Source organism: Cyanistes caeruleus, chromosome 2, assembly GCF_971803275.1.
Source record: "Cyanistes caeruleus chromosome 2, bCyaCae1.hap1.1, whole genome shotgun sequence".
Classification (NCBI taxonomy): domain Eukaryota; kingdom Metazoa; phylum Chordata; class Aves; order Passeriformes; family Paridae; genus Cyanistes; species Cyanistes caeruleus.
The window spans coordinates 66,571,768-66,596,300 of record NC_141702.1 but is presented as its reverse complement, the minus strand read 5'-3'; the positions used below and the strand labels follow the sequence as shown (position 1 = coordinate 66,596,300).

At 40.5% G+C, this 24,533-nt stretch overlaps 1 protein-coding gene across 15 annotated transcripts in view; it reads right to left on the bottom strand.

The window, feature by feature from the left end:
• The window catches only part of SASH1 (SAM and SH3 domain containing 1), a 533,280-nt gene that overhangs the window by 85,669 nt on the left and 423,078 nt on the right, over nt 1-24,533 (bottom strand). For all 15 annotated transcript variants that reach the window (XM_086877615.1, XM_086877612.1, XM_086877616.1 and 12 more), the window contains one exon: nt 12,542-12,670. In XM_086877615.1, the coding sequence (XP_086733741.1) occupies nt 12,542-12,670 (129 nt within the window). The remainder of the gene's footprint in view (nt 1-12,541; nt 12,671-24,533) is intronic.

Below are 24,533 nucleotides of genomic sequence, written 5' to 3'. Positions count from 1 at the left end.
CTGTGAAACCAGAAATATATTTTCAAAGGAATCATCTCACAGTATGTCAATAATAATGAATTATAAAACATTCTTTAGTGCTAGGAGGACCTCAAAATTCAGCAGAGAAGAATTAAAAAAGCCCTTTGTGTGAAAGGCTGAAAGGAAACAACAGGTAATCTGCTAGAAACCCAATGGTGGTGTCTTGCCCTAGCTATATCCCTTTTAGTGTCAACAAAGGCCACTATAGAATAATGCTTGTTTTAGAATCTAAGTAGTTTCAATCAGAAGAATCTCAATGGATCACTAAGAAGAGAAAATCAATTGTGTTTGCACTATTTAGGGAAAACAATAATATTTCCTGTTGCATCTAGCATGGATATAGAGGAAAATGCAGATTGTTTCCCACCATACTTTGCTATGCTTCCCCTGAAAGTGGCTTTTGGCAAAATGCCCATCTCCTTCAACTTCATAGCAGACCTCAGATGTTCCATATCACTCACTCAGATAAAACATCTTCCTGCTTTCTCCATTTGCTGACCGAACTATGGTCAGGACGGTATTTCTATTTTTGTGATTTTAAAAAGCAGAAGAAATGCATTTAGGATGCAAACCCTAGGGATACTCATGCCCTTCCACTGCTCCAAATGAAGCTGTAATACAGCAGATACCTTCTGTATTCTTAAGTTTTCCACTGAACTTCTGCAGTTTATTTGTGAACATTAATGGTTTTAATTCCTTCTGTCATTTTGTGAAGCTGGACTAAGACAGGGCTAACTTTAATTTTATTCTTTTGCTCCTAGGAGTTTCCAGGTGCATAAAACACTCTAAGAAAAGACTGTTCAGAAAATAAAAAACTGTTCAACCTTTCCATGACCTTCTTTTTCAATTCTTTCATTTCTCTTTTCTCATTAGTTTCATCTTGGAGCTTGCAAAGTTCTAGAACAACCTATTGTAGTGGCAGTCAGAACCTTGACTGTGGCTCACCGCTTCACCTGCAGTACATATAGTGAGAAGGTCAAAACTGCTATTCAAAATCTCCTCCTTTGACCTTGTGCCTCACCAAATCAAGCCTCCATTATGGCCAGTGACCACGACAGACTCACAGAAAAAGAGTGCACTAGTGAGTGAAGACATTTATGGCAAGGAGTGGCAACCATTCTAGCTCTAACTAGTTTTTGTGCCTTAAAATGACCAGTTGTGCTATGTTACCGTGGTTCCTTTCATTATTACTTATCATAAACTATGTTGTACCATTGCAATATTCTGGTGCACGCAGACAGTTCAGGGCTCACATAATCACAAATTGCAGCACTTTTCACCTTTTGCAGCCACAGGAGTGCATCACCTGTTTTTCCTTACTCCAGCTTAGCTTTCTAGTGACCTACTCACCCAACTTCTAACATTTCACTCCTTACCCTTGTAAGCAAGCAATGACCTAACCTGCTCCTTTCCTCTTCTTCCACCTGACAAATGCAGTAAGAGGTCCCAGGCTCCTGGGGCACCTCCTCCTGATGCTCTCAGATTCTACCCCACACTTTTTGTCCCGAAGTTGAGGCTTCTTTCTTAAGCACATATTACCTCCTGTGTCTCAAAAAACCCAAAATCCAAACAAAACTTACAAGAGCAGAAAAACTTAGCAGGAACCTCTGAAAGAAGCAAGTCCAACTGGCAATTTACATTCACCTTTCTTTCCTCCTAATGTCCTTTTCTATGTTCAGACCAAAATTTCAACTGAAAAAAAAATTTCATGCCTACTTAGCTTCTGTAGAAAGTGTTTACCTTAGCCAAAATGTATAACACTGAAAAGAATGTATTTAATTTGTTTATCTACATGTTTTTAACAACATGTGTTCCATGTCTAAATACGCCCTGTCATTCAGTCATGGAAAGCTTTATGAGATACTTCATATTTCCTTGTTACCAAATACAAGAGCTGATGCAATTCTTGGTGTTATTCCATTCCCACTCTTTAAAGAAAATTTGAAGAACATTAACATTTCTTAGCAAATTAAGACGACTGCTACAAAACATCTGTATGTATTTAAAGAGCAAAGGTGTGGGTTTACAGGTACCACCTGCAATTCAATAGCTGCAAAAAAACTAATCCACTAAGGCTAAACAGAGCTCAGTTCGAAGGAGGAAAACCAAAAGAAATTACCAAGTCCTTCAAAATGCTCATCCAGCCTAGCATTACGTTAGTCTGACTGTTAACTTGAGAGGCTACTCAAAGAAAAAGAGATCAAGGGAGACAATTTCTCTGCTGCTGTCTAGCCTACAAACAAAACATTATCCAAACTAATTATGGAGTAAAAAACAGCAATCAAGAAAAATAAATTTGAATTTTGCTAGAGGGTCAGCAGCTTTTTAGTTCCTTTTTAGAGTATAATTCTGATGTGAAGTAACCAACATAATTAAAAACATATAATTATATTATTATTTATTTTATATATAAATGTATAATATTAAAATTAAAAAACTTTTAGAGTCACGTTCCTACTCCATTTCTGCCTAACCATATTTAAAATATTTGAATTTTTTAACCTTTTTTTAGCAAGTGAAAAAGAAAAGAATCACTAACTTTGTGAATATGCCTACCTGGAAGATGAGACATTGCTATTCCCATTGCCTCACCAGGAACTGTTTACATATGTGAACAGGGCTGATCAACAGATAAGATTAAGACAGAATATTAAATTGCAGAGCACTGTGCTTCAAGATAAGAGATAAGAGTTCAAGTTTCCTCAGGCAGAGGGAAAAACCAAACTTTGGTTTTCTACAGCAGTGGATCAAACCACCACCTCCTACTGCTTTGCACACCATGCCCTTCATTTCTCATGCTTTCCCACAGGTGTTCAAGATGAAATATCTCATTTGGGGTTTAACAACAGCATTTTTTTTCAGTCATCACCAATTGACATTATGCCAGTGAAATTAACACGTTGAAGAGTCTCTTCCACAGCACCTCTGTATTTCTATTATCTCTGCCATATGCCACACAATTATTTTAAGTAGAGGCTGGATGGTAGGAAGGAGAGATGGCTGGCAGCCAGCTACTGACCAAGAGAGCTAGACTCTTCATCAGACCTCCACATTCCAGCCACAAAGGGAAGTTGCTAGACAAGGAATACTGTGAGAATCTGGCACAATTTTGAAGTACATCTGAATTTTGTGTTTTTGAAGTGTGGTCTAATGGACTGGATTTGAGGCTTGAGCTGCAGGTCACCCACGGTGTCTGTCACCCACTGACCGTGCACTGCTTCACCAGACAGGATTTGTTTACAGCTACACTGGGGTACACCACTGCGTATTTTTAAGTTGTTCTGAATTTACTATAAATTTCAGGTTACTCTGTTGCGAATTTAGCTACAGAGAATTAGGAATTACATAGGTAAATCTTCATCAGCAGCTGAATCTCAGGAAGGCGAGGCCGAAATAGGGATAAGATTCTAAAATTACCAGCTTCAAAGGATGCAACAAAGGCTAATTAACGTTTTTAAAGGGTTTTGAGGGTGGAAAGTGCTACACAAAGGAGAAATAAAACTATTTGGTGAGCTTCTGTGTAGGCTAGCAACTGAAGGCTGCAATTATGTAGCTTTCAACAGTTAACCACATGAACAAAACAAAGCTACTCTGATGACTGACTTCCTTTTTATTTCTCATTTGTGTGACTTTCAGCACTTGGCACATGCTTCAAAACTTTACAATCTCTTTTGTCAAAATGGACTTCAACTCCAGCTTAATCTTTCCTGGACTACCATGACCCTGAGATCAGCTCAGATGGTTGAAGCCTGGTGCCAAAAAAAATTAAATCTGCCACGGCTGTGGGATCAATCCCTGTATGGGCCGTTCACTTCAGAGTTGGGCTTGATGATCCTTGTGGATCTCTTCCAACTCAGAAGACTCTCATTCTGTGATCTGTAGACACACCAAGACAGAAAGCTGTCAGAAGCCTGAACTGTGTGCCCCTGGGAAGGGGAGATGGACTTCTTTCAAATACCATTTATCAGCCTATTTTGTCTTAAAGAAAGCTCACAAATTCTGGTTTTTCATTTGCTACCTTTTAGATCTTCTAATTTATCTGGATGTCTTGTGAATAAAGCCTTATGTGATGAAAAGCTTGTCTATTTTTCCACATCTATAACCACTGATTCATTATGATGCTATTTCTACCTTCTTTACAGCCTTAAGTGCACCCGGGTACCCAATTCTACTGCCACTGGTTTCACATGAATTGTAAACCAAACAATTGTAAGTGTGGACTTATCATGAACTTCAACAGCAACAGGCAAAAGACACTGACATAAACAAAAAAATTACCAGTATGTGTTTCATAGTGATCTTATGAATTCCAAATTTTGCTAATCATTTCAAGTCTTTCTTCTTTAATTAGTTTCTAATCCATGACTGATTTTATTCATCATGCCCACAAGCATTGCAAGAAATTAATCCCTCTGATAAGGAACTGAAATGGAATCCTTTTGAACATATTACCCGTTCATTTTCATACATATGTTTTTACAGGATTATTGCCTTTCCCAATTCTATTTGCTTGAACAACCAAAAAAGCCTTAGAATCAGGGAAAATCTGGATGTTGTAATCCTAGATTACTTTGTTCCCTTACGTAAAATAAATCTGCAATCTAAACCATTGGGGAAAACCTAAAAGTATAAATCAAGAGGGATATGACATATGGGAGTCAGGAAGAGGGATTTCCAGCTGATAGCCATTCCTTTTCATTATTTTGTAGAAAAAGATTGATCATTCACCAAAGAAATCACATCTCTTCAAACTGTTTGAGTTCTTCAAAAACAAAATTCACAGAGCATCTTGTTTGAAATGGAGCATTTCTCTGTGCGCTTCAGGCAGCACTGCTGAAACAGGAAACCTACACAACACTGAGAAAAGATAAAGCATGGAAAGATCAAAGGAGAGTAGCTGTGGAGCATCAGAACCTACATCATGAAGAGCAGAGGCCAGGCCAGCAGAAGAGAAAAAAAAGTAATCAGTCCTTTTGAATTCACAGATGGGAGGCCTGCCTTCCTCTAGGCATCTTCATTGAATGAGTGTCCTTCTGCTGTGGAGAAACAGACATTCCAAAGCACATCCAGATGTGCACCAATAATCACAATGTGTTTCTCACTCTCCTCACAACATGCTCTTGATTTATTATTGATTAGGACCTGTTTATTTTCCCTAATGACCGGCAAGGCTGTTACGGTTCTTAAAAGAGAGATTTTTCAACTAACCTCACGACATCTATCTTGAGCAATATCCTTACTGTTCCTTGAGGGCACACGGTAGTGTTTCCCTACTTGGGGACTTAGAAGTAGCACAAGCAAGGGCTACAATTAGTTGGCACTTGAAGTTGCTGCCAGCTGTCCTCAACACACACAGATGGACTGGCGAGAGTGGCTGTGGCACCACAGAATGAGAACACAGAGAGGCTGCCTGGGGAGTCAAGCTGACTCTATGCAAAGACAAAGAGGAGTAATCTTAATAGAAGACATGACATCTTTTAGGTTCATTCCTCTGTTGGTTTAGCTGCTATCACATTACTGAAGTCTGACACTTTTCTAACACAGCCAATACACATTGCTGTCCTTCCCAGAGTAATGCCACTTCAGCTGGGTATCTTGGAAATCTAGTAATATGTGAATGGCAAGTTGGGCTGCACATCACAGAAACTGCTCACCACAGAGTTTGGGTGGGTTTGAGTTGATTTTGTTTGTTAGTTTTGTTTTTTTGGTTGTTTTGGGGTTTTTTTTCCCCCTCAGAGATGCACCTTCTTAAATGACAATTTAACCTACTCTCTCTTTTTAAACAATTTGAATGATTTGTTTCATTCCAATGTACCCACTGGAATGACACTTACCAGCATGATGCTGTACATTTCCAGTTTTGCTGTCACTTTTAAATTCTAAGGGAAGAAAGGAAAAAAAAAAAATACACAAAGGGAGCTAAAGTTAGTCAATCAATTACCCCTTCCGTCTAGTCCTCAGGCTGCAATGAGATTAAATCACAGAGTTAACACAAATCTAGTCTGTCAGTTCCACCAGATCTGTGCTGTTTCTAGGATAAAAGAAGAGCACAGTAAGAATATATTCAACTGATCTAAGGTTCAAAGTAAAATTCCTGCTGTATGTAAAGGCGCAAGAAAACTATTACAAATGATGTTAGAAGATTAAGAATACCTAGAAAAACACTTATAAAGCTAAAGAGAATTTCTCCCCTCCACAATTATCAGTCAGACTGACAGAAGTCTGACAGATGTTATCTTTTCTATTTATAACATAAATATTATTTTGTTTATAACAGTATTACCAGTTCAGAAAAAAACAAACAAAAAACAATTACCTTTGATAACCTACTATTCCTGTAACACTGACATTATCAAAAATACTTCAGAAGACCAGGAGTGTTAAACAGAAAATCCTACTCCAAAAAACAAGGATTTTCCAAAAGTATGAAAGGAAGATAAGGTTACCCAAACCACCACAGCTGCAAAGTCCACTGAGTCTCCAGTCTATAACTGAATAGATTTTGCTTAAGGGATTATTCATAAATGGCCTTCCAACAAAAACAGTGGTGAGACTGCAGGAGATCATTAGCTTGCAGAAAGTGGAGAGACTTTTACTTACCCTGCTAGTATTAAGTGAACTAAGAACTGTTTAAGAATGGTATTCGCTTTGCTGCATACAGAACAAGCCTTGCTTTGTTTTCATGTTTAATGCTAGCTCTATATTTAAATGCCTTTGCTGCCTTGGTCTGTGATATCAGACACTAAAAATAGACTGTCTGTTCCAGAATTTCTATTGTGTCTACCTTCAAAAAGCTCAATTAATGATAAAAATGTCACTATGAATTTAACTTATGAAGATAACTGAAATACTGAGAGACTGAGACTGCACACACAGTAAATCTCCATTAAATATTTTCTATGTGAATCTACTTTATGTACCTCATACTCAGGCTAAATCCCCCCTACTTCAATCTGTACTGAGGAAAAAACCCCAAAATGAAAGTCCGCCCCTTCTACAGCTACTTTTTCTTCTGCGTGTCTGTCTGCCCCATAAAGTCTGGATACTTTCAAAAAATTAGGAAATCTTATCTCTGTGTTCTCCAGCTCCCTTTTTTTTTTTTTTTTTTTTAAGGTTGGGTGCTGTAGATACCATTTTAATTAAACTCAGATGTTGTTTATACTTTGGAGGGCCTCTTGCAGCCAGCAAGACAAAACAAAACAGTGGGATCCTATTCCAGTGAGATGCAGAGGTGTCCTCTCAGGACAAATAGCAACAGCAGCCAGCACTGAATTTTCACAGCAGAGATGATCATTTCACAGCAGGAATAAGCAGTTTATTCAGTTTATTCTAGGATCCTGAAATATTAATGTAAGATGTGAAGAATGGTGGACATGACTAGTGTCAGCTGCAGAGTGGGCACAGGCACACTCCACAAACACTTTCAGCATCCCAGCTCCAGCTTTGGTGGAGCTAACTCCCTTGGTGGCTAACTCCCTTGAAGACTTTTTAAATATACATAAATCACTGACTGTAACTGTTCTGGGTGTTCAGTGTGCTCCAGCAAAGGCTGGCTAGTTTCTCAAACAGCCTGCTGATATTGCCAACCAGCAGTACCATACCAGATAAGTGCACCTCTAAAGAGGAAAAATCATTATTACTCTATCACTCAAACTTCCTCTACTTTTGCTGCTTTTCCTCACCTTTTTCTTGCTGGACATACCATTTATACATGATGGCATTACCTAGATAGTCAACTCCATCTCTAATCAAACAACTGGTTGTCGAGCACCTTTTAAAACCATGCACAGACAAGACTTAGGAAGACTACATGGATGTTGGAAGTAGGATAAGAAACTTATGATGGTTTTATGTTCATTTCTATTTTTCAGCTTTGCCTGTGTACACGTGCAAAAACACGTACAAACACAGGATTTACAAGTTAGTTTTTCCACATACATGCATTGTACTTAACCACAGTGTACAGAGAGAGATTCTGAACGCTTCCCCTTCTACACAATGAAATTAATTGCATGAATGTGGGAAAAAAAGTATACTACTATGCCATTTAGCTTTTCAGTGGCATTAATTTTCTAGAATTTGCAAGACAAAAGATGGATGCAACTTCTCAATGCCCCAAATGCAGCTGTCAGAGTCCATCAGAGAACCTCAAGCCATTCTTTGACTCCTACATCACCTACAATACAGACCTCGGCACCAGCAGTTAGCTGGCCACTGTCAGTGATAGATGAGACAACAGAATGCAGTTTGCTCTTGCACAACTAAGTCAATGTTGTCCTGCCCTGCTGACAGGCAAGGCAAAGCTGCTTTTGTCAGTGAGCCAGGCAGATATGACCCCAGGGACATAGGAAAGGAAAGCAAAGGAAGCAGGTCATAGACGAGTTGGCGTTGAAATGCATTTGAAGATCATCTAGTTCCAAACTCACTCCAATGGGGCTGCTCAAAGCTCCATCTGACCCGGCCTTGAACGCTTCCAGGGATGGGGTACCCCCAACTTCCAGTGTCTCATCCCTATCACTACATGCCCTTGTAAAAAGTGCCTCTCCAACTCTCTTGCAGCCCCCCTTCCTACTGGAAGGCTGCAGTGAGGTCCCCCTGGAACCTTTTCTTCTCCGGGCTGAATGACCAGTCCTCTCAAATCTTTCCTGTGCTGGGGATCACAGAACTCCATGCAGAGCAGAGTAGAGGGGAAGAATCACCTCCCCTGACCTGCTGGCCACACTCCTTTTGATGCAGGATCTGGTTGGCTTTCTGGGCTGTGAGCACACACCGCAAGTCATGTCAAGTTCTTCATCCACCAACACCCCTAAGACCTTATCCCCAGGGCTGCTCTTCATTCATTCTCCTCCCAGCCTGTACCTGTGCTCAGGATTGCCCCAGCCCAAGTGCTGGGCCTTGTACTTGGCCTTTTTGAATTTCATGAGGATTCACAGGTGCATCTCTCAAGCCTTTCCAGGTGCCTCTGGACGGCATCCCTTCCCTCCAGTGTGTTGACTGCTCCACTCAGCTTGGAAGCATCAGCAAACTTGGTGCACTTGATCCCACTCTCCCTGTTACCAGCAAAGATGTTAAACAGCACCAATCCAAATACTGATCCCTAAGGAACACCACTTGTCACTGATCTCCATTTGGATATTGAGTCACTGGAGTGTGGCCATCCACCCAATTCCTTATACATCCGAGTGGTTCATCCGTCTAATTCACGTCTCTCCAATTTAAAGACAAGGATGTCATATGAACAGTTAGAGAATACCATCCTCACAGAGTCATTTCTCTGGCCATAACTGTATTGTAGCAGATGTCCACCTCAATATTACCAGTGATACATTCATTATGGGCCTGAAAATCCACTCAGTCTACTCCACCTGCAGTTTTTTATCAGCCAAAAGCCCACATGGTGTACAGGAATAGGCCAAATGCTAGGAAATGTGGGCAACTCCCATGCTGTTCACAACCATTAGTGTCCAAACCCAAGCACATTCTCCATTACAAAAACATAGGCAAAATTCCAAACACAGAAAGTACTTATCGTGTTTAGGGACAACTAACAATCCTTGACAGCATTACCATTTGGAAAAATACTCTATGTTCAGCTCCATCTGCACCCACTGTTTTGTTACGAGATATGCTGCTTTCCCAAACAATTTTACCAAGTGATTTTTTTAAAAATTCAACTTCAGAGCAGGATATCCAGACTGAAATGGCCATGGTCTGATAGGAAAGGCTGGAGAGCTGATTAGAAAGCACAGTATACAATCAAGATATCAACACTTGCACCCAAACAGCTTAATATTATTTCAAAGGGTACAGAAGCAGCAATAAACAGTTCATATTTCTGTCCTTCCAGTGGACGTGCTACAAAGGGCAATCTGGGCGAGCCAGTGCTAAATACATGTTCCTGCCAAAGCTCTGCCAGCTCAGGCATGTCTTTGTTATTGCACTGCTCCTCCTGACAGGGCCTCTCTGTGCAGGGTTTAGAGGACGCTTTGACTCCTGGGGTGACCTGCTCTTTCACTTTGTTCAGTAAAAGCAGCAACCTAACCTTGGCCTTTTGTGTTTCTGTTAAGTATTACTATGCACTCAATACTGCATTTTCCTATGGATTCAGTAACTGTCACCCCAGCAAACCCCTGAAAATGTGCACTAACACTCAATGTATGTCAGCTCTGCTCTGTTCACTTTACTAAAGAGAGGGAGAAGACCGCTGGGGAGGGGAGGAAGAACTGATACACTGCCCACCTCCAGCTCTGGCACAACCCCACTGTTGTGAAGAGAGGGTGTAGAGACAGCACTGCCCTCTTCATCCCTGCTAGAAGAGCAACGCATGGCAGAGCAAGGTCAGGCTAGACTAACAGACCAACAATACTGGTGCAGAATAAATCTGGAGCTACATATATTTGCTATCTGGTACTTTTTTTATTTTTTTTTTGTTATCATACACATCTGGGATGTGCATTGGGCATTTTCCCCCAGCATCATTTCCCATTCACTATCCCCAAACGTCTGCCAATACACAACCTTTCCTCAAGGTGTATAGAGAGGAAAAAACACCACAAGTGACTCACTCTTCTATTCATCACACTAAAATCACATTCTGGTCTACACAGCCATTTCCCTCTCCCTGTGTTACTAAGTCAAGCCTGCCTGTTTATTGATGGAAGCAAGTTTCAGCTGCAGTCAGCATTGTTTGGATGCAGTTGTTGGACAAGTGAGCTAATATCTATAGTCTCATATGTTATCAGCAGAATGGCTATCTTATGTCTAGAAACTGTATTATAGGAGTGACAGATGTAGCAAAAATGGAGCACTAATTTAATTTTCAATTGCACTGTCTTCTCTCTGACCTGACAGTTCAAGAAGTCATCCCTGGACCACTAGAGTAAGCAAACTCAGTATCAGAGACACTGAAGAGGAATCTCCAGGCTGTTTTTCAAACAGCTATAGCTTCTCTGGAGTAGAATGAATCACTTGATGGTCTGTCTTTGGTTAGCTCACATCTATTTAAACCAGCGTGAAGATCCGCACCTTTGATGTGAGTTAATTAAGCTCACATGGCTTTCTCCAGCCTGGCTTCTGCAGTTTCGGAAGCGAAGGGAGCCAAATTAGGCCCATCTGTCTAAATGGAAGGGGTCCTCTCACGCCATAAGGCACACTCCATTACCCAGCACAGGAGCTGCCTTCCAAGAGCGCCAGGAAAGGGGGTTTCATTGCTGCCAACAGCTACCGAGAACACCAGGCCTGCCAGGCGTGGGTGTTTTCATGAGAACCACAGTTCTGTGCCATCAGCTTCTCTGCACAGAAGCCTCAAGGGTCTGTCTACAAAAGAATTTCCTGCAATAGCCTTTTGTTTAACCCTTGGAACTTCTTGGCAGCAACAGATCTGCAAAAACATTTGCTTTTTTTCTATTTAAAAATAAAGAAGGTACTAACAAACTTCAGTGGAGCAGAAGATCACTCCCTGCCTTGATTCTGCAGCCATTAATTGTGTAACTGAAGTCTGTGGTCTCTACAAACTCTGGAAGCCTCTCAGTTGCTATCCTGGAATCCCAAAAAGAAAGAAAGTAGCCTTAAATAATCCACATCATCAGTTGCAGCTGTTACCAAGGCGCTCTCAAGGACTTGTGCCTGTGCCCAGCAAGAAGAGTTGGGAGATTCATCTGTCAGTAAAGAATGTTGCAAGATTATGTACTGGTATCCGTGGGGAGGTTATCAAAAAGGTGTGTGGCATGAGAACAATGGACAACAGGTATAAATTGCCATGGGGAGGATCTCAGAGAATATTATTTAAAAACAGAAATTTGCTATGAACATAGCAAAGCAGTATTAACAGGTTTCTCAGAGATGGTGCAACACCTGCATCCCTGGAGATCTCCAAACTCAGTCAGACAAAGCCCTGAGCAACCTGGTTTGAATTCATTGTTGAAACTGCTTTGAACTGAATGCTGGATTAGGGGCCTCCTGAGGTCCCTTCCATCCTGAAAAGCCCTGTGACCCTGTATCACCTGCTACACTTTCTATAACACACAAAATAATGGAAAGGGGTTTGCAGAACTGCTTACATTTGGGAGTCTGGAACCAGTATTTGCACCCTGGACTTTTGAGAAGCACCTCTTTACAGTTTGTACAGTGCAACTGAAAACCTTCACAATTTCATTGTGCTCACACTGGGAGTACCTGCTCCTCTTGGAGCAAGGAAACAATGCTTTCTTCAGACAGTATCTTGCCTCTGAGAGCTGAGGATTGCAACTAAATGTATGCAAGCATGAAGTACTCTAATTAAAGAAGAAATAAGAAATACTTATTCATTAATCCAAGGCTTAATTAATCGTAAAAAATACCTAGAAAAAACCTAATCCAGATAATTCCATGTGTTTAATTGAGTTGGCTGAAACGTTTGTGTGTGTGAACACAACCACATACTGTTATTTCCCTGGTTAATTCTTCAAGCTATAATATTGATTCTTCATCTGGAGCATGAATGGCAATTATTTGTTAATAAAGTCGTAACGTTTCTACATACCAAATCAAGGTCTTGGGAAACCCTCCGCTTGCGCAGCTCTTCCATCCTCTCACACACATCTGTGAAGCAGGTGTTATAGTAGTCTGCATACTGCTGTGCCAGATCATCAATATTTCCCAGTGACCCATCCTACAGGGAAGACAAAGAAAACGGGTTAATCAATTTTAAAATTCTAATTTAAAGGTTGCACCACAACTATGAAGGAAACCCCCTCCCTGCAGCACACCCTGCTCAGGTCATCCTCTCCATTTCTACCCAAGAGCACACTAACAGCAAGAACAGCTGGGAACTGCAGTGCAAGAACAGCTCCTCACAATCAGATGGGACTTTGTTAATTCCTACAGACAGAAAGAAGGCAGGGACAACAATGCACACCAGTGGAACAACACATCCTCAGGCACTATCTGCTTCAATTCCCTCCCATCAGCATATACTCCTATTGCACCTGGTTCTCCCATGCAGCAGCAGCTCACTCTTCCGAGAGCAACGTTTGCTCACATTTCACTGACCCTACCAAGAGTAGCCCTGCTTTGTAACAATGACTGTCATTAATGACAAACGATTAATGATAAATGACTAAAGTGTATTTCTTCCCAATACACCAAATCAGCCAGACACAAAGACACATTGCCTGTTGGTCTTGTAAGATGTACTGGAGGTAGCAACACAGTTTGCTGAGTCCCAAATGTCTGCTTTGCAGGGCAGGATTGCTACATTGCTAATAAAATGTCTATAGCCCAGAAATCTAATTAGAATAGTCTGTTAATTACAGTCCAAATTCATACTTTAAAAATAATGAATGAAGAAAATAAAACCAAAACAATAAAAAGGCCAAATTTTAAGTGTCATGAGAAACCTTCCTAAACATCAGATACGTGTGCTGCATCTGTGAAGTGAGGGGGTGAGCAGGTACAATAGGCACACACCTGAAGATAGGGCCAAAAGATGGGGTGGAGTAATCTTGTGTCCCTATTTGTCAAATTTATGAAAGAGCATCTATGTTACTGTGTGCATTCTTTAGAAGGTAACAATCTGCTCTCTGTGCCTATCCTGAGAGTAGAACAAGAATACATTGCAGACTATTACTTCATTGCTGCTGTTAATAGATGCACACATATAAACGTGAAATTATGTCTTGATTATTAAGAAAAAGCTAAGCAATAGAGAAGTAATGTAAAAATAATTATGCTAATAATATACATAAATTGCAATGTTGAGTTATAGCATATGAGCTAGGAGGAACTCTTAATTAGAAACCACACCTTACTGAAGCTGTTGCTACTTGGAAATAAGCACATGGTCCCACTCTCAGGGATCTGGACTGTGCTGAAGAGGTAGGTTTGCTCTAATGAAGTATCACTTCCAGAGAATTGGAAAAAACATTCCAGTTTAAATCAAAGAGAAAGCCTATCAAAAGCTACCTTCTACTATTTTAAAGTGTAATTCCACAGGCAGAACAGTTATCTCGTGAAACTTTTGCAGATTCCCCAGAAACTTTTGCAGAGCTCACATTTCCAAAATTTAGAACAACTTGCGTTTTCTCAACACTACTGTGTTCAACAGAGGTGGAAAACAATTTGCATGTCACTTGTTGGAGTAGCAGAAGCAAAATAACTACACTAATATATGCCTACACTTTCTCCCCTACCCCCATGCTTATGTTTTTTTTTTTTACTGTAGTTTCTATCTCTCAACCTGCCAAAGATCTCATACAAGAAATGTTTCAAGCATTAAAAGATTGGGGTACTTATACAAATACACTTCTGGTATATTCAGACTTTCCAGAGCTTTGGACAAACAATTTCCTGCGCTGCTAAGAAAATGTATAGTTTACATGGGGAAAAAGCCAGCCTTTGAGAACACAACAATACTACCCCCTGCCTTTCTACAGGAGTGACAGTGCTACCTGCTCAAAGGGGAAGCCTATGTCTTCTTCCAACCCGCTCACCTCCTTGGCATCCATCACTTCCCAAAAAGCTGGGGAAGAAACCTGGAGTCTTTGCAAACTTTGTACAAACTTCCCTGTGCCACTGGACACTCCTCCGGTGGCTGAGGCTGTGCTTTCTGGTCCCACATGCACTATGTGCTGCTTTTGGTGTTTAAACACTCAGTACGAATAACCAGTGCTGCACTGCTGCGGAAAAGAATGAACACCAAACAGACAAAGCAACCCCAAAACTGAACCTTCATTTGCTCACTTTTGTGGGCAGTAAGAGAACCTGTATGACTTCCAAAGAGACGACATGGCATCTGAATCCCAGCCACTCAATCATAACAAACATCCCTCTCTAAGGGTTATCAGAAATTCCCACTTTGGAGTACCTTCCCCAGCCAGAGAGTGTTTATTCCTTGATAAGCTTTGCCAGTAAAGAATATTGAAGGTGGAAACGGTCATGATAGAAGAGCAACATAGAGAAGCATAATTTTAGTAGAACAATATGAAAACTGCCTATCAGTCCATCTCCTCTCACAATTCTGGAAACCATACATTCTATAAAGTTAACCTGGTCCAAAATATGGAAAAATATCATTTTCAGAGGTAATTCAAATGAATTAATGTGAAATTCATTTGAATGAATTAGAAATGACTTTGAAATACTCCAAACCCAAACATATCACACGAACTTCAGCTTAGCTGGGAGCCAACAGAGCTGAGGATCTCAGCACGCTCCAGTGCTCCTCCCCAAACCTCCTCAGACACGTGGTCCCAGACCATTTGCAGGCTAGCAATGGCACTGCCAGTGGATCAAACACAGCTGAACAAGCGCTCATTTTTCACTTGTGCTGGCGTGCAGTTCACTGTGCTATTTTTAAAGGTAGCCTCCACAAGGCTGAAGGCTTCTGACTGTCCTGAGAACAAAATTAGCTCGATTGCAGCACCCCAATTAAAGGCTGCAGAACGTGGGTGGCCCCACTGTCAGGGAGCACGTGGCTGCAAAGAAAGGCCTATTCACAAGTGACCCAGTCCGCCTGTGTCGCCCTGTCCAGAGGAGCAGAGCTGCAGGCATCAGCCTGCCTGACTGACAGCAGAGATTGCTGGCACTGCTCGGTGCTTGCATGAGGGGGACGTGCTGCAAATGAAAAGAAGCTTAATGCCCAGAAAAAGATGAAGGAACAGAAGAAAATCCCACAAGATCTTAGAGACGAGAATAGACAGCTGACACACATACTTGTTACAGCCCTGCCACGTGCTTTTGCTGGGTTACCAGACCGAGAGCAGCTACAGCTTTATGCAGGTGCCATTCCACAAAGGCCACGTGCACCCTCCTCACTAGATGTGGAAAGCTTTGGGAAGTTTGAAGCCCCATAGCTTCAAAATTAGAACAAAACCACAAACATTTGCATTTGCACCTCAACTTGCCAGAAAGGTGCAGTGGAAACTGCCAACTGAAGGATTTGTGTCTGTGGCCAAGAGTTGTTTTTGAGTTTATGCATTCAGGCAATGCAGAGAGCATTGGTTTTGTCAAAAGAAATACAGATACATAAATCAACCCAAGCCAAAGACAGCAAGCATCTCACAACCCACAGCATCTACTCACACTTCATGTAAGTGAATTTCACAGCTTAACAAAGGATTGTGTATTTGATTTATATGACCTCAAATTTGATCCCTACATAGAGTTATCTCCATCATCCTCCTTTATTCTTCAAGCACTACTAAAAACATGGCAAAACTTAGAAAAGAGAAGATGCTTCATTTTTCTACTGCACAAATAATGGCCAAGACCTACTTCAGATATCAAACCACAAGTATAACTCATGTGAAGAACCATGACATTTTGTCTGTTCTTTAAATTGACCCTCCCAATGTCTTCAAATAATTCTAAACTGTCGCACACAAAATCACCAGCAGTGTCCTTTGCAATTCTATTTTGGTTTTATGTATTTAAAAAATATTCATATGCAAAACATTAGCTCCAGCTTGGTAAGTCATGCATTCCCTTACAAACAGAGTCAAAGGAACAGTCTGAGAAGTTTTTAAAAACCTCTAGAATTATTAATAAAATAGAACACTAAAAGCATAACTAACAATATTTTAAAAATATTTCACTCTGATGCACAAAGAGTAAGACCCAGTGTTAATTTTCAAAAGTTTAGACAAATGTAGTGTGCCATTTTAGTTTCAAAGGTAGAAAAAAGCATAAAGTTACTTGATACAAAAAATATGATAAGCCAATGTAATTTATAATAAGTCCTCAATCATGTACCACTAGGTCCCATTTTGATATAGATGGGTTGCATATTTGAGAGCGCTTATGTAAGCAATGAAAAAATATATTGCTTTCAAATTTGTTCTTACTGATATATCTGTAATTCAGAAGCCTCTGAAATGCTCTGAACTGCTATTAATATTTTAAAAAACAAAACCTCATAATAAACTCTCTCTCATTTTGTTACAAATTAAACAGTTAAAAAAAGCACTAATATGAGGAGTGGTTTACAGCAATTGTGCTTATTACCATCCAAACCTCAATGTTCCCAATGATATAATCTTGCAGATCTTCTGGTGGAAAAAAATTTGTGAGCAATACAAATATCAAGCAGGAAAACCATTCCCCAAACACTTTATTGGTAAAAAGTTACAATGTATTTCCCCTAAGACTTCACTACTGCACAGACCCTTCCATAAAATAATTTGACAGGCAGGAAAGTATACAACCCATTATTTATAAAGGGTTAAATGTAAAATGAAGATTTAATAGTCTAATGAAAACAGAAGTTATCTCAGATTTCTATTTTCTAGTTGTGACGTGTGTTCCTAAATTTCCATTTTATAATGTATGCATGCAACATTTTTTGGCATCATAAAACAGAGCAAAATGATGAATTGCCCTGAAATTCCCAGAGAATTAGTTCTGATATGCATGTGAATACCAAAGGAATCCACTGGGATTCCTGTTAATGGAGTGACTACAAAGAAAAGTTGGAACGATTTGGCACTTATTATAAAGTTAGAATTTATCGGTCACTGCACATCAGTTAGTTTAATGCCTTGGCAGAATCCTTTCTATTTGACATCTGAAAGTGTAAAAGGGAAAAATGTTTTGCTAGAGAGCTCTGCTGGCTGTAAAATTAAGTAAAAACACCTTCATATTTTAATAGTATAATAAAATAAAAACACTAATAGCTAAGGAGGAATAACAGACTTTGCTAAGTAACAGATACATTTGATGAACCTGCATGAACAAATACATGATGAACCTAAATATTAAGCACTAGCAGAGCATGCATACCTTCTGCATAAATTTCTATGCAGAATAAGATTTTTAGAAAAATCTTCCAAATACACAACTACTTTACTCTGTACTTTTCTGTCTCAGAATCTGAAAAATGTGTTACAAAGCTGCATATCTCAGCATATCCTCCTCCTATTCTGGCAGATATTAGGAATGTCAGGAAAGAGGTCTTGATTACCGGATATATGTCTCACTCTCCCAGCCCCAGGGTGAAATTCTCGTAACTGCACGAATCTCAGAAATGTAAAAAGATGTGGATGTTACAATCCTGTTTGTTCAGCGAGACAGATGGGACTGTCTGCCCGCACATGGCAACGCAGGTTACAGCACACAGTGCAACTAGAGGAGTTCAAAACTTACAAGCCACTGCAGCTATGGCCACAGCACATGCGTAATCTGGAATCTTAGGAAGAGGTCAGAAACTGGGGGTAAGACAATCTGACTTTTTTTCCTATTAAAGTATAAATGAATGTGGAACTGGCACCAGCGAAGGGAAGGTGTTCTTCCACAACACACAGCAATCATGCCCTGTCAATGGCACGTTTTTTGACCTTTACAGGCTAAAATGAGAAAAATCCATTTTCATGCGTAAAACACAGGACTACTGTGTGGAGAGCCACTTTAAACATTAGCAGCTTATTTCTGGCAGTTAGATTTTAACAGAGACGCCTACTAAAAATTTGTGGAACATGACCTTGCATTTCAATAATACCTTTGGTTTGGATAGCTCTAAGAAGTACATAAATGAAAGCCAGAATGTGGGCCAGAGTAAACAGGCTTGTTTGGGGAAGGGAGATGGGTAAGAGGGGAGGAGGGACAAAAAAGCAGTGAAATGGGAACATCTACTGTAGGAAAACATACTTGTGCCTAATAAACACCCTGTTTTTGACAGGACTTCATCTACATTGCACACATCCTACAAGATGTTTAAAGTTAAGCAGAACTAGTTAAGCCAGAAAGCAAGGAATGATCAGATTTTCATGGCACAATTTTGACTAAGATGCTATTGATTTTTAGATACTTTTACTAATCATAAAAGCTTGTAAAAGCTTGGGAAACTTTGCATCTTTCCCTGAGCAACCTTGGACTCATGGCAGAACTCCCTGCATTCCAAAATATACTAATACCTGAATTCAGGCTACAGCTGATTAATCTGAGATATTCCAGGTTCCTTCTAAGTTCTTTCTAAGGAGGCAGACTGAAATCAGATCCAAACCTTTTCCAAACAGAGGAGTTAAATCTGCATCCACCTCTCTGGATAGAGCTTGCATCTCAGTTTACAACTGTAATACACAGTGAGGACAGGCATCTGTAGGAAAACCTGCAGAGCCCCATTATAATTCTATCTGTTACACATTTCTGACCCTCTTACCCGTCTCTTTCTACCACTGTATTTCTGCTAGCAATAGGGCTGATGTTTGCTTTCTGGCACAGCTTCAAAATGCTTGCATTAAAAATGAACCCAACAAGCTGCTAGAGAAATATTCCTAGGGCTCAGCAAGGACAATCTTCCATTCACCAGAGTTAACAATTCCACTATCTATGCAATGACAGGTTCAAAGCCTGTCTTGACAGTCAGCAGGGTCACAAATGTGAATGAGACAGAAGTGCAAGGCCAGGCAGCCAGCGCTTGCCTTGATATTCAGAAGAAAGCATAAAATACTCAGTGTACAAGTCATGACATTTTTATATTGAGAACAGCTATTTTTGAGGATGCTGAAAAGTTGTCATGGTTCCCTTGACCTCTCTATAGCCAGACACTGTGAGAACAAAAAGAACATACAGACCAGACGGATTCAATAGACTTTCCATTAATTTTTATGGCATCTGAGCGTTGAGTCATTAAACTATGTGGCTTTACAGACAGAGTTACAAAAATAGATGTGATACTATTGTGTCAAGCTCTCTGCAGCATGGTTATAGATTCTGTACAATAAGCAGAAAGCACAATGGTATACTTTGATATCAAAGATTTTGCAATCTGAAATAATTGATACAACCCACTGGGCTCAGAGCACGGTCACTCTAGACCCAAAAAATTAAAATTAAACCACAGAGTTATACAGGTTTTTTCATATATTATATATACACACACAAACATATATATATATATATATATATATATATATATATATATATATATGACTTTGTCCTATCTTTACATCAAAAAACCCTCTTACTTTTTTTCAAAATTCTGCAAATAAAGTGCTTCCTTCACCAGTAGCACCAGAGCCTTTTCCCCCCATCTTTTTACTGTAAAGCCCCAAAGTCTTTGTCAAGAAGGTATAACAAAGCATCTGTGGAAAAAACATTCTGAATGTGATTTCTATTTTTCCCTCTGTAAAGAAAAATAAGTTTAAAAGCACACTACTGGGATCCCTCTCTGTGGCTTGCAGCCAAGGAAGTCCTCTGTGGAAAAAATAAAAATATATGCATGCTGACAAAAAAGTTGCATCTATGCAAACATACATTCCAACATACTTAAAAAGTTGGTATTTATCACAAGTAGAACCTGGTCTTGACAGGCAAGAATATATGCAAACTTTATTCTTAAAAGTTAGTTCAAAGCACTCTTAATGTCCAGCTTCCCTAATAACAGTATATTATCTTCTATCCTCCTCTCCCTCAGGTGTTCAAAACCCTTGTCTGCTCTGATACCTGAAAGGTCACCACCATCCACCAGACCGGTCAGCAGTCGGCTACAAGTTGCCACTGCCAGCTTGTAAAGCAGAGCAAGTAAACTCCATAAGCCATGTAATAGCTTCACCTGACACCCTCTCATTAGTTCTGTCTCCCCTGCTCTCACTGTCTCCTCCTTTTGCACACTCTGCTGAGAATTTTTTTTTAGACTGAGTGAAAATTTGTCACTTCACACGCACCAGCTGCAGTGGGTTCTAGCCTGAGACTTGGAACAGAAACCAATTCTAAACAAAAGAATGGCAAGGGTTAAGAAATGTACATATATCTGATAAAAGCACCATTAAGGAGATGGAGGTGAATTTCTTGTTTCAGATTTGGGAAACTTAGCATATATTACGGGGGTGGCTTCATGTCTGAGATAAGTTAAGGTCTAATGAAATAGATATGCAAAAGGCAAACATCTCAAGTAGATGATGAAATAAATATTTCAGGGAGTTAGCCATATCTGCTGCAATAGTGAAGGAGGTCTCATTAAAGCTCTTTTCCTTATATTTAGTAGTAGCACAGTATGACAAAACCAAATCCTCTGTGATCTATGGGACTACACAACTGATGTGTGAGTAATCATTAAAAGAGGTGACTGAAAAAATATAAAGAGAAAACAGGTAAAGAAAAAAATATCTGGATATTTAAAGGCAAAACAAACTGAGTAGTCAACAGTATCTCAGGACAAGTGTGTAAGCTCAGCAAGTCTTGTTTACAGTATTTCCCCAAGGTGTTAAAGTTGCTCAGAGAAAGCAAACTTTGGTAATGGTTATGTGCTAGTTTTACTAACAAAACTACTTTTCCAAGTGTCAAGGCAGGAGAGAATGACTACTTTTGAATTGAACTGTGCTACGCTTTTCCCCCAGACAGCGTGGCAGGAGGACATATTTTGTCCAGAAAAAGGAAAGTTCACTCAAAAAACTTTCTCATCCTTGTTTCTCTGATCCCCCTGCTCCTCCCCCTTGGCTCTTCAGTGCACGCTCCCTGCTGCTTTGAGAGCCAGGCCCAGGATCCTGGGCAGGTCCCTATGGACAGCAGTTTCCCCCAGCCCACTGAAACCCAGCAGTACTGGCTTTGGGATGCACCAGTAAAGGAGAACACTCCATGCCTTCCCTCATTTCTTACCACCCCAGCAGCTAAATCCTGCATGGGACCTTCCCCCCAGCTACAACTACTGAAGGGTAGAGGAGAGAGCACAGTCCTCTCCCACTCTGAAGCACTGGTAAAACCCAGCAGGGATGCAGTTGCTCTCTGTTTCTCATGGCTGGATGAGCCTATTACCTCATCTGCTTACCTACTTACACAGCAAGAGCTATGAGGCAGCACTGCACCTTGCATCACCCAGCCTGGCTGTGAGCATCCCAGCATTTAGAAATGCTGCTCTTAGGAGGCTGGGTGTGACAGCAAGCACAATTACTTACTCCCACTTGTGCCATTTTGGATGCTAACTTCCAAGAGGAAGATGCTCTCCTACTATCCAGGTTAAGATTTCAGAAAGGGCAAAGGAAATCTCTAATATCTGCCTTCGCTTCAAACTGTTTTTATGAAGAGTGAAAAAACACTGCTCTGCACACCCCAGGGCATGACAGGATCATTCCTCTTTTTGGGGAGTAAGTATGAAAATCAGCAGTCCTGGTAGAGATTCCCAGAAGCACAGGGCACTACCTGCCCCAGAGACGCAGCCCTTGATTTACTGTTCCAACTGCAGAGAGCAGCCCAGCTGCCAGCTGTGGAAAGCCAGAATGCTGATGTTTAAACTGCTTTCTCAAACTCTGATAATTTTTTGGTTTTTTCCTGCTAGAAATTCAGCAGCTCACAGCCTAGAGGATACACCCAATACTTCCACATAAGCAGGGACTAACCTCGCCTTCACTCCTACTGCTTCCTGACAGGACGGCTTTTACCAGGAAAGGAAACAACTGTAATTGAGCATGGAGCAATCCATGTTTCCCCCTGTAATCTTAGCAGCAGAAGAAATGGTTTCCTGTAGCTCCCGTAAGCAAGCTGTGCCCAGGCTCCCCTTCACCAACACCGCCCATCCCGCCTGTCTGTGCTATCCCTGCAAACCCTCACTCCTGCCTCACCACGTGCTCTGCGCTCGCACAGAGAGACAGCATTAATAAACTAGCTTGAATAGACACCCCACATTCAAACAAATCTGAAACCAGAAAGGCTGACTCTGCCCTGAAGCAGTTCAGTGAAGCCTCAGCTTTTGACTCTTAACAGAGGTATGGCACTGTTAGCACAGTCTCAACCACTGTAGGTAGCTACAGTGAACCAAATATAACACTGCTCATGCAAAACTTCACAGTGCTGGGCTCAGGTTTTTTATCGCCTTAACTAAGCTTCCTCAAGTCTCTTTGGAGAGTGTTTTATTTAGGAACAGTAAAGCACAGTTATCAAGGGGTTTCAGTTCATTTAATTAAGTTGAATACAATTACACTCCAGTGGGTCTTAAAAATGAAGAATCTATTTAAATATTATTTAGATGCGTATCTTTTAAGTACCACAGATTGCACAGGGCTTCATGTTTATATCAATTAGGGATATCAACCTAACAGTAAGAACTCTATCACTTGCCAGCTTATAATCCTTTCCACTCTGGGAGTCTGTATTTTATTTACTCATTTCCTTGTATCTGTGTACAGTGAAGAAGGGCTTTTTGCGTTCCTGTGTGCTCACACTGCTTCACCATTGCCAAAGCACTTCCTAATTAGGTTACATAGGCATCTTACACAAATAAAAGAGGAATATTTCTGCCTATCAACAGAACATATCCTACAGTCTGGGCCGGAATAACTGTGTGATTGCCATATCTCCCAGGTATTTCAAGCCCATATTTTTCTGAAGGGGGACATGAAGGATGTCATGTGCTTGTTTCAAGGAAGTGCTTAATCCTGTGGCTCCTGTCAGTCCAGTGGCTCTGCCCACTGCTAAGAGACACGAGGACAGAATGAAGTTTCATCAGAGGAAGCTCAGATGGGACATCGGGAAAAAACAGAGATTGTGGTCCATCACTGAAATGGGCTCTCCATGAAATTAGTAACAGCACAAAGCCCACCAGAGTTCAAGAAGCATCTGACAATGCATTTAGTCTTATGGTTCAGTTTTAGGCACCATGCGAGGAGCAGGAAGTTAAGACTAAATGATCCTTAGACCTTTCCAACTTAGATATTCTCTGATTCTATGTTGCTTTTACTGGAGACTGAATGAGTTACTCAAGTGGTGCACATCACAGAGATGCACCTCAAACTGAGGCACAAAACAGTTTGAAAAGCCCCATATGACTAAAGAGGTCATAAAAAGCAGAAGCTGGCAGAGCCCCAGTGTTAATGAACCTTGCAAAATACTTGTGTCTCTACAAAACCCCGTGTCTGATTCTCACTGACCCAAGGCCCTGAACCACAGGCTTGAAAGAAAACAACCGTAGATAAAGATACTTGGACTTGGATGGCAAGCTAAGCCCTCACTTGAGCAACTTCTTTATGCATAGTGACATGAACATCAAAAGGAGAGCATCCTGCTAACTAACCATTTGTCAGGACAGTTGTCATGCCAAAGAAAAACATCTCACCTAGTTGTAAAAATGACAGTAACATGAAAAGAAAGTCTCAGATGGAAGGGGTTTCCTCACAGACTCTGATTCTCAGATGAAAAAAGTGACTGCAGTCTCAGGGAACACCACCCCATAAACTCAGCAAAAGTGGTAGGACAACCTCTGTACCAGGCTGCATCTGAAGCAACACAAAACCAGCAGGGAGCTCTTTGAGCAAGATGATGTTAAACCACTTTTCACAGTCTGCACCATTATCAGTTTCAAAACAAAGGATGTATAGTAAATAAACTCCTTCATTCTCAGAGAATTAGGATTTGAAAGAAAACAAAGATTTTGCTGTATGACTCTTCCAAAAGGAAAGGAAAATCATGTATTTTCAGATATGGTAATCTCTTCAAAGCTTAAGAGGTGCAAGGGCTGGTTCATAAGGAATTACATGTGAACAGGAAAACAGGGCATCAGACTGTCTCTAGGAAAATAGTAAATTGCACTCTCATCCCTAGCTTGTTTCATC